Here is a 15,498-nt window from a genome sequence, read left to right on the forward strand (position 1 = left end):
CAGGCTGTGATGATCAGTTATTTCATCCAGTTGCCTGAATTCTTTCCTGATGGTGACAGCTCATGGGTCAAGCTGATTCAGATTAATGGCGATTTGATAAGACATTTGTGCGTGTGCTATTCAGAATCCTTCACAAATATTTAGGAATGTTGCGGATTTATAGATCTGTCTGTTCTAGAGCCTCCTGGCTGACTTAACTATAAAATTTGCTGTCTGTGCAAAACTCTAGCTGATTGTTAGGCTGGTTTACCCGGGGCCCAGACTGTGAGTTGGAACCTGACCTCCTCACAGTCAGGACCACTGCACTTTCTCTCTTGGGCTGTGTTTCTTCTCGCCGTTCTCTTTCCTACTCCCACTCTCAGCCCTAAATCTTGATTTGAGTAAATAAATATATTGTTTCCTTGGTTATTAATGCACTTCTCTGACTCTCTTGAGTAGCTCATGACATATGGGTGGTCTGAAAGCTGCCTCCCTCTCGACTGGACAGCTGGGTTCAGTGTGGAATGACAGATGGGAAAAAAAGGATTCAGTAGATTTGGTCCCCCCGAACCTACCCCTTTCCCCCTTTTTGTTGGCTTCAAAAAGGACAATGATGGTAGGATGAGGGAGACAGGCAGCTTTAAATACTCAATACAGTAGCTTTCTCTTGCTGAAATAATTATGGCTAATAGGGAAGACCTGTACTGCCAGTATATATTATGTTTGTACGTAGAAATATATTATCTAAAAGACTGAATTTTTAATGGATCCTCATTCTTTCAGTATTGTTTACAAGATGTGTAAAGTGCTGAGTTTCAAATTATTTTCAGAAGTAAATCCTTTCTTTTGACTGTAAATGATTCTTAACTGAAGTGCAAACACATGATAAGCTTAGATCTTGTTTGTGTAGTACCTTATATTTATAAATCCATTGACTACAGTGCTTACCTTTGTCTTTCCTGGGTGAGTAAAGAATGGATTTTTTTGTAAATAACTTATGGTCTCTATACATTAAACCCTGCCAACTTCCTGTTTTCCTTCACATTCAGTTTGTACTGTTGGCAGAATTTATGTTGCTGGTTTAAATATTTCAATATTTCTTCAAGGCGCCTGGGTGGGTTAGTCGCTTAAGCATCCGACTTCGGCTCAGGTCCTGATCCCATGACTTTGGGTTCAAGCCCCACGTCAGGCTCTTGTGCTGACAGCTCGTGACCTGGAGCCTACCTACTTTAGATTCTGTGTGTGTCTCTCTCTCTGCCTCTCCCCACTCATTCTCACTCATTCTCTCCTCCCTCCCCCTCCCTCCCTGTCCCTCCCTCCCTCTCTCTCTCTCTCTCTCTCTCTCTCTTTCAGAAGTAAATAAACATTACAAAAAAATTTAAATCTCTCAGTATTTTTGAGAACTAACATGTCAAACTTTCATCTTGTCTTGGTCATAACTGGTTCGTTCATTCAATTTTTAAACTTTTAGAAATCGGAAGAGTGCATCTTCTAGCAGTTGGTTTCTTGTCATTGAACTCTTATGTTTCTGACTACTAATCTGGGTGTGGTTTCCATTTAAAAAAAGTTTTTTTAAGTTTATTTACTTTGAGAGAGAGACATAGAGAGAGAGAGACAGAGCCAGCAGGGAGGGGCAGAGAGAGAGGGGGGAAAAAGAATCCCAAGCAGGCTCTGCGCTATCAGCATAGACATAGAGCCATATGTGGGGCTTGAGCCCATGAAATTTTTTTGAAGCCGTCTAATGAAAGGTAGCCAGCAAGAAGAGCATGAGAATACACACCTTAATGTAAAATGGACAATCATTCATTGTAATTTGGTGCACAAAAAAAAAGGTTGATTAGTTTCTTTGTGTTTGTAAGTATGCTGTATATTAATGAAATCTTAAAAAAAAAAAAAGATAACCGAAAATTCCATGTTTGACCAATGAATTATTAACAGGAGACATTTCTATGTTAATGAATCTTTGTCACTTTTTGCTTGCCGTTTGAATTTTTAACCTTTAAGTTTTTATTTATTTTTGAGAGAGAGAGAAAGGGGAGGTGCAGAAAGAGATGGAGAGGAAGAGAGAGAGAAGAAGAGAGAGAGAGAGAGAGAGAGACAGAGAATCCCAAGCAGGCTCTGCACTGTCAGCACAAGAGCCTGATGTGGGGCTTGAACTCCTGAACCATGAGATCATGACCTGAGCTGAAACCAAGAGCCGAACCCTTCACCGACTGAGCCACCCGAATTTTTATCCTTTTTAATAAAGCAATATGAAATTGAACCATGGCTCTGACATCTGCTACTCAACGAGCACAAACTCAAGAGAGCTTGCTGAGTATCAGATGTCCCCTCTCAGTGCCAGAGTGAGGTCCCGAAGAGACACTCAGTTGGCCTGCTGACAGTTTTCGCGCAACATCACATTCTTGCTTAAGACTCAGCAGTCTGCAAAAGTGAAAAACAAATCTCCCTACATCTAGCAAGTTAAGTCTGTTTATGAAATGTGGCCATTGTCACCAATCACAGGTTGAAGTCCAAATAGCCAGCCTCTCACTCTTATGAAATTCTTCCTTGCCAAAACAAATAGGAAGAGAGAAAAGCCATCCCACCTCCTGTGAGCATTTGTGAACATTTGCAAATACATTTGTCGTTGTCTGCATCCTTTGTGCTAAAATCATTTCCTGGTTGGCTGATGCTGCTTATTTTGCCGGCTGTCCCTGTAAGTCCTTGAAGGTGAATCCTGCAAGCATGCAAAGGAAAAAAAAAAAAAAAGAAAGAAAAGAAAAGAACATAATTGGCTTGGGCTGTTGATTTACAGTAGTGGAAAATTTTTTATAATGAAGAATTCCATTCTGCAGAAATGTGTTCTGTACTGGTTAGTGTGCAAATGCATACTCTGGACAAAATATTTTTGCGCTGGTATAAACAGGAACCAACTTATCATCAAATCCTTAGGCAGTGAGGAATGTTTTCATGAAACCTTCAGCTCATATCACTTGCACAAGCATCAACAGGGGCTTCAGGGCCCTTTCATTTATTTTCCTGCTGCTTTCAGATAAACAGAAGAGGGGGAAATACAACGTGAAAAGGTCCTCTTTCCAAGTCTCCAGGCATCATCCATACAGAAATGAGAGCCCCGAGATGAACAGACAACTTCAAGCGTCGTTATTTTCATTGGGGTGGTGGGGGTGGGAAGGGCAGTGGGCAAGGAAGGATCACTGAATCTGGAGTAGAAATCTACAGCGCTGTGTAGAAAATACATCCTTATGGCTGCTTTGCCTCATTTCCATATAATATTGTAATAAACCTGCTAGATACTGAGAAAGGAATAAGCATAATATTAAGTCAGACACTAGAAAATAGCCCATCCTTGTAGAAGATTGCCCAAACCAGGCTTGCATCAGTGGTCTGTGTGCCAAGGAGGAGACAGAAGGGAAAGACAAAGTATGTGAACACTGCTTCAAGAAAGCCCATTGGCAGGTGGGCACAGTACAGCTCAGAGCAGGGTTTCATGTGCTGTTGTGTGGCTGTGCGGAATGTGACGTTCCTGTACTGGTACGTGGAGTAGGGCCGTGGGGAGCCTAGGGTATGGAGTCTTCCTGACCGGGGATGCTACAAAACAAAACCTCTTCAATGTCTTGAGGGAGAACCGTATTTTAAGTCTCCAAAATGATGCTCATCTTTTGCTAACCACTACCTTGAAAGGAATGTAATTTCCAAGAATTCATGTTGGAACAGAGGGTAGAAAAGAAAGGGAAGGCTCACCAGGGACTGTCTCTAACCAGCCTGTGCCAGGCACTTTCACGGGTTTGTGCATGGAATGCATGCACCAGCCCCGAGAGGCAGGCATTTCCCCTGTTTTTACATACATAATTGTTGGAGCACCTGGGTGGTTCAGTAGGTTAAGCGACTGACTTCCGCTCAGGTTGTAGTCTCACGGTTTGTGAGGTGAGCCGCTCACCTCGGGCTCTCAGCTGTCAGCACGGAGCTGCTTTGGATCCTCTCTCTCCCTGGTCCTCCCCCGCTCACTCTCTCTCCCTCCCAAAATAAATCAACATTAAAAAAATTTACATATAAAATTGTTGAGGCTCAGAGATAGGAGCATGGTGGAGCTAGAATCTGCACTAGACGCATCAAAATCCTCTGTTATGCTTCGGCCCTGATAGAACCTTACCAGGGATGTTAGTTTACTGAGGAATAGTTCTGAAAAGATGGGGGTATGGAGCACGCTAAACCGAGTTCCATAAAATGTTGGTTCTAAGTCACTTCTGTGTTAATGACTTAGATTTAAAATCGTTTTTCGTATTGCAGCCCTAGAACCCCCACCTCCCAAGGCATTGGCTGAATTTCTGAATTTCAGTGCTATCCTCGTGTTTCAAAAATGACCCCGGCCCCTAACGCAGCCTCTGATTACCTGCTGCAAAGCGTTCATGTACGTCGTACTCATTTGTGGTTTCTGAAACACTTTAATTTCTTTGCAGGCCCTTCTCATTAATCATAGATAGGGTTGGGATAAACCATTATGCTTGCCCTTACTCCTTTCCAGTCTCTTATCTCCTTTGAACAACATTGGTTCTTACGGGACTCATGAAATTTCCCCAAAGGTGAGCAGAATCCGTGAGAATACTGTTTTTTATTTGTCTTTGTGAGGAAGGTTGCTATCATATTAGATCCTTCTGTTGTATGGGCCCTTGCTTTATAGTTGCTTTCTTTTAAGTTTTGGTTATTAAGAATGACCACATTGTTAAAACTGCTTTAAATTGGTATCAGTTGATTTTATAGAACAGTGGAGTGAGAAAAACAAAGAAAACAAAACAAGTGCCAGCATTTGATAATGACATCTCACTGTATGGAGCTGCCAGAATGTTTGTGAAAAGTGACCAGTCTTTAACATTTAATATACAAATAGTTTTTAGCTTCAGTAACAAAAAATATTCTATTGATGCATTTTGCCCTTCCTTAGAACATTTATTTTTCTGTTTACCAACCTTTGGAGAACACTTCTGGAGGGGAAAAAAACAAACAAAACACCTCTGTGGCTGTAGTACGGCCAAGTGAATTAAACTGAGCTTTAAGTGAACGTGTGCTCTTTTAAATGGCATATCCAAAAATTGATCGCATTTCTAAAGGAAATATCTGTTAAGAACTATCTCAGTTTAAAATATGTTTATAATGTCAGCATACAAGGGTAATGACCCATTTTGTAAAATCTCCTTATATAAACAGTCTAATCCTTAATTTTTTGTGGTTCTTTCTTTTTTTCTTTTTTCTTTCTTTCTTTCTTTCTTTTTTTTTTTTTTTTTAATTCCTCTGTTGTAGATTCCTAACTGTTGCCAGTTGAGAAAATATTTAGCTTGGACGTAAAACAATGACCAACCACTCGTGTCTAAAAATTCATTGACGTTTTGATCTCTTTGGAGTCGCCTTAGAGCTGCAGTGAGGCCCAAACACCTATCTTTTCATCCATCTGAGTCATTGCTCCTCCAGGAGAGCCCTGATCTGTCTCTAAGGAGACTTGCTGGGCCCTGTTTCACTGACTTTCTAAAAGTCATGTCAGTGCTAGCCGTTCGTTAGCTGCGTTCAGAGTTTTCAGAATTTCGACCCCTGCTTATAAAGCAGCACATACTGGACATTATGTGGTCCTCAGGTAGTTGTTCAGGCAAGCTGCTCAGCCTATTTTTATTTCTCTGCTGTTCACTGTGACCCTCCCCTGGGAAGCCAGCTCCAGGACTTTGAGATCGTGTTTATTTTCCAAGCTGTTCAGATCTCAGATTTTCTATTGGGCAGAGGGTCTGAGTTGGGTGTCAGTGAGATTCATTTGGGACTGTAGACCACTGTTTTCCGTGGCGTTCCCATCGAACTTTATTTCTGACCTCAGTGTACGTATTTTCGTGACGTGTGCTTACGCCTTTCAGAGCCCTCCAGGGCTGTGTCGGTGACTGGACAGTTCTCCTGTGCCTCCTGAGGCCAATTCCCGCGGTGCCACCTGGCACGCGACCTCCCTATTCTCTGTCTGGCCTTGCACGTGCGTTTCTAGGTACCTCCTTCCCTGATGGCATACGCGCCTTCCCGGTACCTGCCCTAATAGCAGCTCTCCAGGCACTGGTCTCTCGGTGCCTTCGCTGTTCTCCGCTTCCACTCTCACGGCGTTTGAGAGCCAGAAACTACATTCTGAGTCAAGGATGCCCGTGCTTTTCTTGGAACATTCTAGATTAGTGCCGCCAAATGCGTGGGGCAAGGCAAATACTAAGGGAGTGCTGTGAATCAACTGTTGTTTCTGTAGCAGAGAGTAAAGGAGTTTGCATGACTAAGCCTCCCACCTCATTCTGCCACTTTTTAAACTTGGTAACTCATCCTGACTTGGGGATGGAACGTTAGAATCGAGGGCGTTCAAGCTGCAGAAAGATAGATTGAACTGTTCAAACCTTTTCAGAAGAAAACAACATAGTCCTAGGTGTACATGTGTCATGATCTTGGCATGGCCTTTTATGATACAGACGCAACATCCACATAGTCTACAAATATTTGTTGAACAATGCCTGTCAGCTGCCAGGCAGGGTTCATCTACTCCTTGAGGATACGCAGCAAATACAACAAAACAAATGAAGCGTCCCTCATGTTGTTAAAACCTAAGTTGGAATTTTAAAACTAGAGATAGTTACAGAAAGGCAGCATAGAACTCTAAGAAATGAGAGGTTTTTCCATTAAGGTATCCTCCGAGTACTTCAGATCCTGCTTAATGCAGTCGGGCTCTCCCTTCCTGGAATAGTCGCACAGCAAATCCATTAATGTCTTTCAGTTATATAACTCACCTGTAATTGAATTCTTCACTTGAGAGAGAGAAATGTTCATACAGTGAGTACGCTTCATTCCCTTCCCAGTCTTTAAGGTGTATTTTAAGCACGTAGGGCTGTTGATTGGTCACTTGGAAAACAAACTCATTTCCCAGCCAGTGTTCACCGGAAGGGTTCCCAAATCCCTGCAATCCAAGTTGTAAAATTCAGTCACCTCATTTATTTTTAATTCATGTATTTGAAATCAGTAGCCTATCAGTTTAACCTGGGGTGACTGTCAGATACTCAGCAGGAATTCTTTCCTGTGTTCTGAAAATTTGGGGGTCTTCCAGATAAGAAAGTAGATTTTTAAAAGGTCTGCTTTAAGAAACCAAGCTGCTACTGGAAGGAAATTAGTATTAGAGTAATTAGAACTACTTGGGGAATCACCAGGAGAAACATGAGCATAAACTGCTCAGGTTATGACGTGCAGTTTTGTAAAACAGTTGGGTTACCGAAAAACACCGAGCCTGCCATTAAAAATAAGCCTCTCACTTGCATGCCTTTGTTTTGATCTCTAGTTTATACTACACTGACAGGATCATTCGTTACTGGGAAGACTGAAGCATCAGCTAAAGGGAACCCTTTGATAACAAAAGTTGTCAGCAGTCATTGGTTAGTTTTGGATTTGTGGTGAAGGTTCTGCAGGTCTTGAAAATCAGTTTTCACAAAGAAAATTGTGTTCAGATGGGTTGAAGAGTATTCATACCACTTTATATTCGTTCCAAGTCCTCTGGAAGTCAACACTGCCATCTTCCCGCCGCTGAATGATGGTCCACCCACCTCCAGCCGTCTCCATGTCGCAGTATGCCTGCCAATGGGAAGCGCACAGTCATTGTGTGGGAAACATCAGTGAGTCAGGTCTTCATTGGAACTCACGGAAACAGGACAGATGGAGATACCTATCATGTGACTTGTGCCATGGGGTCAATCTTTGTGGCCTTCCAAGAAGCAGATCATTCTGAATACATTAAATGTTTATTTAGTTTTAAGAGAGAAAGAGAGAGAGCGCACAAATGGGGAAGGGGCAGAGAGAGAGGGAGACCGAGGATCCGAAGTGGTGTCAGCACAGAGCCTGACGAAGAGCTTGAACCCACACACCGTGAGCTCATGACCTGAGCTGCAGTCGGACACTCAACCGACTGAGCCACCCAGGCGCCCTGGTTTTAAATACAGTAAAACCTTGGCTTATGAGCATAATTTGCTCCAGAAACATGCTTGTAATGCACAGCACTTGTATATCAAAGCGAATTTCAAGAACCATTGGCTCAGTTGTGATCGTGTGATGTTTGGTGTCACATACTCTTTTTGTTTGTTTGTTTGCATTTTTTAAATGTTCATTTTTGACAGAGAGAGACAGAGCACAAATGGCACGGGGTGGTTGTGGGGGGTGGGGGAAGTAGAGAGACAGGGACACAGAATCTGAAGCAGGCTCCAGGCTCCAGCTCTCAGTACAGAGGCCCACACAGGGCTCAAACTCCTGAACCATGAGATCATGAATTGAGTTGAAGTTGGAAGCTTAACTGAGCCATCCAGGCACTCCTCACATACTACTCGTATTGCAAGACATTGCTCCCTTATCAAGTTAAAATTTACTAGAAATGCTTGCTCCTCTTGTGGATCACTCCTAGAACAGGTTACTTGCAATCCAAGGTTTTATTGTATGTTAAGAACCAAGAATTGAAAATGTTGATGGCTGGTAAACAGTAGTAGAACAAGATTTCAGTGCTGATGACAGTATGACTTTCCTCTGTTCTAGGCTAAAGACCCACCCCCAACAGCTGACCCAAAGATCGCTGTTTCTTAGAGATTTATTGTGAATGGGACATCTTGGCATTTTGGCCCCAAACCTCATCTCCAACCTATAGAAATCTACTAACTGGTGTTTGCAACCCCAGGAAGTTTTATGGTAGTTGTCAGTCCCTATCAGCTTTGCGGAGAGTTGTGTAGGAGGGGTGTTTTTGCACTGTAGGTTTTCTGAGACCCCTATTATATTACGTTGTGGGGCTAGAAGGCTTCTTCCACATGGGATAAGAGTCTGTTCACCCCTCAGTATGAGAGATCTGAGGCTCTGTGCACCCAGCCTGGTGTATGGGACCTGAGAATCCGCTGGGAGCTCTGACCCACAGATCAGGACTTCAAGCCTCTTTGTACTTTGCTCACTGCCCGTGGTATTTCACTTCCTAGCTATTTTTATTTTTGCTTTTAAACTGGCTTGGTGGGTTTAAACTTTGCTCAGAACACAGAATTCCTTCTTGGGCTAGGACCATGCATGCTCAGTTTCCACTCAGCTGGAGTTTTATTATGAAATTGAAAACCCCTGAAAATAAGATTACATAAATAGTTTTAAATAATGAGATTATAGTAGAACGAAAAATTTTCCCAGAAGGTTATGATAAATTTTCCTACAGCATACAAGGTAGTAAATATGAAAGTTAATGTTCAAAGCCAATGAGAAATAGTCTTCCCCTGTTGTTTTCCTTTGTGTTTTGGGGAAATGGTAGAGATAATTTTGGCAGAGTAGGTCTAAATGTAAACTATTCTGCATTTGTGCGTTAAAATTGTAAAGAATGGGGGATGAAGGAGAACCAAGAACACGCGTAGACCCCCTCTTTCATTTTAAGTGGCTTGCCTGATGCCTCATTGCTAACGATATAGACAGCTGCCCTGGGGACCCAGCTCCCTGTTCTCCAGCAGACTTCTCTCCGTGTCTACAAGGGCCCGTTGGCCCATATAGCTTTCCCTGATGATCCTATGTTTGGAAACATATGCTCCAGTAAAGAAAACTACATTTCTTAAGAATAAAATGATTTTCCCATTTTTAATTAACCAGATAGATAAAACTGACCTGCTTAAGGTAACCCCTTATTATCTCCCTGTATTGGTGTATTATTATTGTTAATTATCTTGTGATCATTGCTCAATACCACTCTGTTCCAAGTACCACACTTGGTACTTGGCATAGGTTATCAGCAACCCTGAAGCAACTTTGCTGTGATGCTGTAATGCTGCACTTTTGAAAGGAGAAAACAATGGATAAAGTGAGATTAACTTGACCGGAAGTGCAAGATACAGGACTTGAATAAGGTCTCTCAGATTCTTCATTCTGTACTGCTTTTTCTACCATACCATGCAGCCCAAAACAGAGTAACTTGACCCTTTTGTTAAGAGACCAGAAGTCCCTCAACACAGTTCCAGGCTGATCTCAGTTCATGAATAATGCTGCCTCTTGTTTGCCCGTAGTCCACCCAGTGGTCCGTACTGCTTAGTTTTCTCAGTGTCTTCTAAGAAAATCAGTATAGTAAACTAGCTGAATATTGGTTTGAGGAGTCATATGTGTACAGAGAAGTCCACTTCCTCTGTATCCTAAATAGCATGCCGGTGGGTGGAAAGACCGGATATGGATTGGGGCAAGCCTGTCCTTACTCCAAGAATGTTTGATTCTTTGCTGTCAGAATCACCATTACGATGAAGTCAATGATACTTAAAATCAGAGAAGTTCAGTTTTGTATGAAAATCAGAGTCCAGATTGGCTGAGAGTCACTGCCCGTGTGGAAATGGGTGGGGCCGTACTAATCTCTGACTCCACCACGGACAGTGATGAGATGATGAGAACATTTCCTCAATGTTTTCTTGTCCCACTTAAAAAGAAAAAACAACAGAGAGTTCATAGAAGCTGAAGTGTCATGGTGAATTGAGTTGTGAAACTTTCAGGGGAAGATCATGTTCAAAGAGAGTCATCCACAGAGCCAGAGAGCACGGAGTGAAAAGGACGAGGTAGATTATCTCAGGATCAGGAAAGCAGAAGTCTTCGGACAATGCCCAAGACCTTACCACTCCAGCTACAACAAACCTGAGGGCGGTTAATACTTTTGGTTAGCACACGAGTACATGGTTCAGGGACCTGACATCTTGCTTCAAAGTCTTTCAACAAATAATGCTTGATTTAAATGCCATGCTTCAGCTCTGAGGCCATGGTGAATGACTGATAAAGCCGCAAACCCACAGATAAGCACTAGGGGACAGGTACCCTGTGAAATTTAGGGAAGGCAGTTATTAGGTCTCTGACCAGCAAGAGCATATTCAAATCCCTCTGGTGCAGTTTTTGTTGTTTGCAGAAACCTAATGGATTTTTCAAAAATAAAGTTGAAATACTTGGGCCCTTTTGGAAAAGGTCAGCCCAGAGATCTGCTGAACGTTCTTTTCCTGAACTAGAAGAAACAGGGCAAAAATGACTACCCTGTCATGCAGAGAAATTATCCCGGCATCTTTGGGGGCAGTCCGAATGGTAAACGGTTCCTATTTATCGAACTGATGGTTAAGTACCAAGCCCTGTCCTAAGTGTTGGATCTCCATCGTCATCTCGGAACAGCTCTAGAAGACTGGGGTTACTTCATGATGTTACAGATTGGGAAACTGAGACCTCACCCAGGGTAAACGACTTGTTCAGAGGCGCAAATTGGCAGAGCCAGAATTTAAACTCCAGTCTCTCAGACCCTCTCTCCCTGGATCAGGTTGTGAATTACGGAGGCTTAAGTCTGAAAGGGAATCTACAAGTAACTTAATCCGGAGCATTTATTTTACAGATGTGAAAATTGAGGTTTTGTAAGATTACTGTTCCCTGCTGTGTAAATGAGTTGTTTTTACTGCAAATGTTTAAAAGAAGTATAAATCCTAATGTTTCCAACCATGACCTGAGGCTCATGTCACATACTCCCACCCCCACCCCACAGTACTATATATCTTCATCTTGCCATAGAACCCTCCAGTTAGGAGGTGGGGTTGATTGAGCGCCCTGGGGCGGGAACATGGCACTGAGTCAGGAAAACCTTTTCAGAGCAGTAGGTTGGGGCCGTGTAGTGGGCGATTGCCCTCTGGATTTGCAAAGCGTCTGCCTTGCACTGATATCCTCGTTCCCCCTCCCATTGCCACTCCTGTCCCCATTTGCTCTAGGCCAAGAAGAGACCAACATCTGGTGACAGACAGTAGTTCCCAAAAACTTATGAAAACCACATTGCAAAGGGGATCGAGAGCCATAGCACAAATATGTTCGTTACTTTCTCATCTGCAACAGACCATTTATGTTTTGTTTTTCTCCTTGCTAATGCGCTGCTTCTAGGGCACTGGGGACATTAACTGATTTCCAAGGTTGATTTAAAGCAGCACGAGTGAATTAGAAAGATTTTCTTTGGAAAGTATTATCTTGAATAGCAAATTTATCTTTTAAATTCATAATCAAAGTATATGTTACTGCTTCAAATTCTGTCTTTAAACCCTTAATGCTTAAATTTTGAAAGTGTTTTTCTTTATTTGCATTTTAAATACTGAGGATAATACTGAGTTCAAAGAGGTAACACTTCCAGGAGCCTCTAAAATTTCCATTGTGATACAGTATCGATGGCCTTCTCTAGAAGTGTTTACATTGGTTCGTTCATAAGGGCGCCTGGGTGGCTCAGTCGGTTGGGTGACCGACTTCGCTCAGGTCATAATCTCACAGATGGTGATTTTGAGCTCCGCGTCAGGCTCTGTGCTGACAGCTTAGAGCCTGGAGCCTGCTTCGGATTCTGTCTCCCTCTCTCTGCCCCTTCCCCGCTCGTGGTCTGTCCCCCTGCCTCTCTCTCAAAAATAAACATTAAAAGATTGTAAAAAAAAAAAAAAAAAAAAAAAAAAAGAAGTGTTTACATTGGTTCCACATCTAGCCGTTCAAATTAGATGCAAGCATATTTATAATCATTTAATATACAGCTGTCTAATCATTATAAAAGACTTCACGCCGAATCTCATGTAATATTGTTTTAACTTATCAAACCTCTAGGAGAAGCCACATTGAAATGTTCCTTGGGAATGTGATTTTTTTTTTTCCTTACCTGAAGCTCGGTGTCTCCCAAAGCAACTTCAGGAATCATGCTCCCTGAGTAATCCACAAGGACTAAGAATAATTGAATCCAGCTATATCCTAACTTCTCCTGCTGAAAGGTTCTGGCTGTTGGTTCACTTTCTACGAAGTAATTGAGCTTATGCCTTGAAATCAAGTCCAAATACTTGAGAAGAAAGTGAGCCTCTCTCTTTGGTGGTGTGTTTTAAGTCTTCCAGCCTACATTAGATGGGGTAAGGATAGCCCACCCACGTGGATAGCAATCCACGTGGTGTGGACTACAGACTCCTGGGTGTCCCTGAGACCCTTACAGTGAGTCCCCCAGGCTGGAACTGTTTCTGTAATGACACTAAGATGTTTTCGGCCTCTGACAGTGTAACGGTGTTTGTACTGATGGCACAGAATCATTTGGGGTGGGGGGCGGGGCGGGATCTGCTAGCACCCTGGGATGAATCGAGGGAATAGCCCACACTGTATTTGTGTCACTATATTCTTGAGTCACACACTCGCAGTTGGGAAGAAGATAAGGCAGTTTCACTTCAGGATGTCTTTGACAAAGCAGCAATGACTATTCATTTTATTTAAGCCTCTACTACCGAAGATAGGTCTTCCTATATGCTCTACGCTGGAGTGTGAGATGTCTATAAATCCCTTCTGCAAACCAAGGTACCGTGGTTGTGTCAAAGCAAAGCTCTTGTGGTGGTTTTAGTTGTGACCTACGCGAGCCTTTTTTTTCTTTCTTTGATGGAATACCATTGCTACTTGAAATAGCCCATGAAAGACAAACTATTTGCTTATGTAAACTCTAGTATTTAGAAGACATTTTCTTTAAAATGAGTGAAACCAGTCTGATGCTTTAAGGAAAACAACTCACAGTGCGATGATTAAGTTAAACGCGACGAGAATAGGAGAGAGAGATCTGTCTCCTACATTATGAGATAGAAATTTTTGCATCACTGATGTGTACGGTCAGCATCTGTGCACAGTGACTGCACTTGGAGCCCTCGGCAAGTACCTGTTGTGAGGTAGACGCTCTGCGTTTGTGGCTTGGCTGCGCGTGAAGCGGGGAAGGGTCTGGGCGTGTGAACTGTGTTATGTACTTCCTCGGCCTCCAGGAAGCCTGTTTCCGGGCAGGTAGTTGAAAACAGGACCCTGTCCCCATACCTTTATCTCCTCTGTGGAGTTTGGGAACACCAGCGTATAGATGCCGTTCGCTGTCCTCCCTGACTTGAATGCTTCTGCACAGTCTCTGAAAACGACTGCTTCTTCCTTAGCACTGAAGGAGTTCTTCGCTGCTTTAAAAAAAAAAAAAATAGGAAAGCATTTAAAGGGAGTTCATGAAAAGATAAAAGTTTATTATTTTGAGATGCACTCGGTAAGTTTTATTACGTTTGAATTCTTATAATAAGCAAAAGGGACACACCAGCTCTTCTCCTTTCCAAAAAAAATTACTCCAGTAAGCCATACTTCTTTTTTTATTAATCAACTACATGTAATGCAACTATTTTGCAATTAAATGTAATAAACAATTACTTTAAAAAAAAACTTCCATCTTGACTAGAATCACATAAAGTTACTGCAAGAGAGTAAAAAAAAACGTACCTAAAAACAGTGGTACCTCTCCAGTGGCTGCGTGGCATATCCCATACAGAGGCCACGTCTTGATATATTTCTTTAGACTGTTGGGTAAAGACATGAAGTATTCTTTGGATTTTTAGCCCCTGACCCACAGTAGTTTGTGTTCAAGACTACCATTAATGTATCTATGTTTTTGAAATTCTTACTCTAAGACAAAAAGTCCTAGTATTACAAAAGTCCCTCAGATTTTTACTCTGCTCTCAACATTTAGATTTCCCAACCCTTTCTGCCATTAGAAAAAAGGTGTGTGTGTGTGTGTGTGTGTTGTGTGTGTGGTGTGTGTGTTCGATCGTTCTTGCAGGTATGTATAGTAATTCTAGAGACCTACCAAAGCGCAGGTGTCTGGACTAGATGTACGGGTGGGCATTACGGGTAGACAGTCTCTGCCGTCACATCAGCTAGAGACGCATGGGGAAAGGAAAGCCATTCCTGCTGCTCTGTCTCTCCTGTGCTCCTGATCTCTGCCAGGATTTGAGCTGCATGGTTTTCTCTACTTTGGCTCATCAGAGCTACCACCTCAAGTTATCTTGCTCCCACCAGATATCAGATGATTGTCTTTTCCTTTTCTATGAAGGTGAAACTCTGAGTTTTCCCAGTTATAACAGACTGAAACTCTAGCTGGAAGGCGCCTACTGCGAACTGGCCCTCCAGTGTCAATCCTGCCATTTAGCATCAAGATAGCGCTGTTTCTGTTTGTTTCCTTGTGTAAGTAGAAACCTCGTTTAAGTGTTTCTATTAAGATTGGGATAACTGCATGGCTCGAGGATGATGAGAGAACACATTTCTTACGAAACTGAAGAATATCTTCACAGGATGTAAAATGCATCCGTGCCAAGAGAACACAAGTTTAAAGGACATTAGGAAATAAATAAGCCACAGTAAGAACTGGACCCGATTTGTTTACGAAAAAGACTTAAAATGAAAATACCGCACAGATTATGTATCACATTTCGGATTAATGACTGAAGCTGCCTCCCTTTTCTCCTCTAATATCCAAGGGAGATTGGAAGGTTAAAACCGTAATAAAGTAGGCAAAACATAACTAAGGATGGACTGAGAGAAGGGAACTGACATAACTTGAGTGCCAATTTTATGCCAGTCAATGCAAGCATTAGCTCAATCTTCACAACAGTCCTCTGGGTTTAGATTCACTTTTTCCACATAATAAATAAAGTCCACTGTGGATTAGTAACT

At 42.3% G+C, this 15,498-nt stretch overlaps 2 protein-coding genes across 2 annotated transcripts in view; one reads left to right on the plus strand and one right to left on the minus strand.

The window, feature by feature from the left end:
- The window catches only part of MCPH1 (microcephalin 1), a 271,811-nt gene that overhangs the window by 133,460 nt on the left and 122,853 nt on the right, over positions 1-15,498 (plus strand).
- The window catches only part of ANGPT2 (angiopoietin 2), a 58,775-nt gene that overhangs the window by 1,820 nt on the left and 41,457 nt on the right, over positions 1-15,498 (minus strand). Inside the window, 4 exon segments of the mRNA XM_030312056.2 lie at positions 2,568-2,698; positions 6,771-6,937; positions 7,501-7,602; positions 13,831-13,961. Of these exon segments, the coding sequence (XP_030167916.1) occupies positions 2,568-2,698; positions 6,771-6,937; positions 7,501-7,602; positions 13,831-13,961 (531 nt within the window).

The sequence above is a fragment of the Lynx canadensis genome, chromosome B1 (assembly GCF_007474595.2).
Source record: "Lynx canadensis isolate LIC74 chromosome B1, mLynCan4.pri.v2, whole genome shotgun sequence".
NCBI lineage: Eukaryota > Metazoa > Chordata > Mammalia > Carnivora > Felidae > Lynx > Lynx canadensis.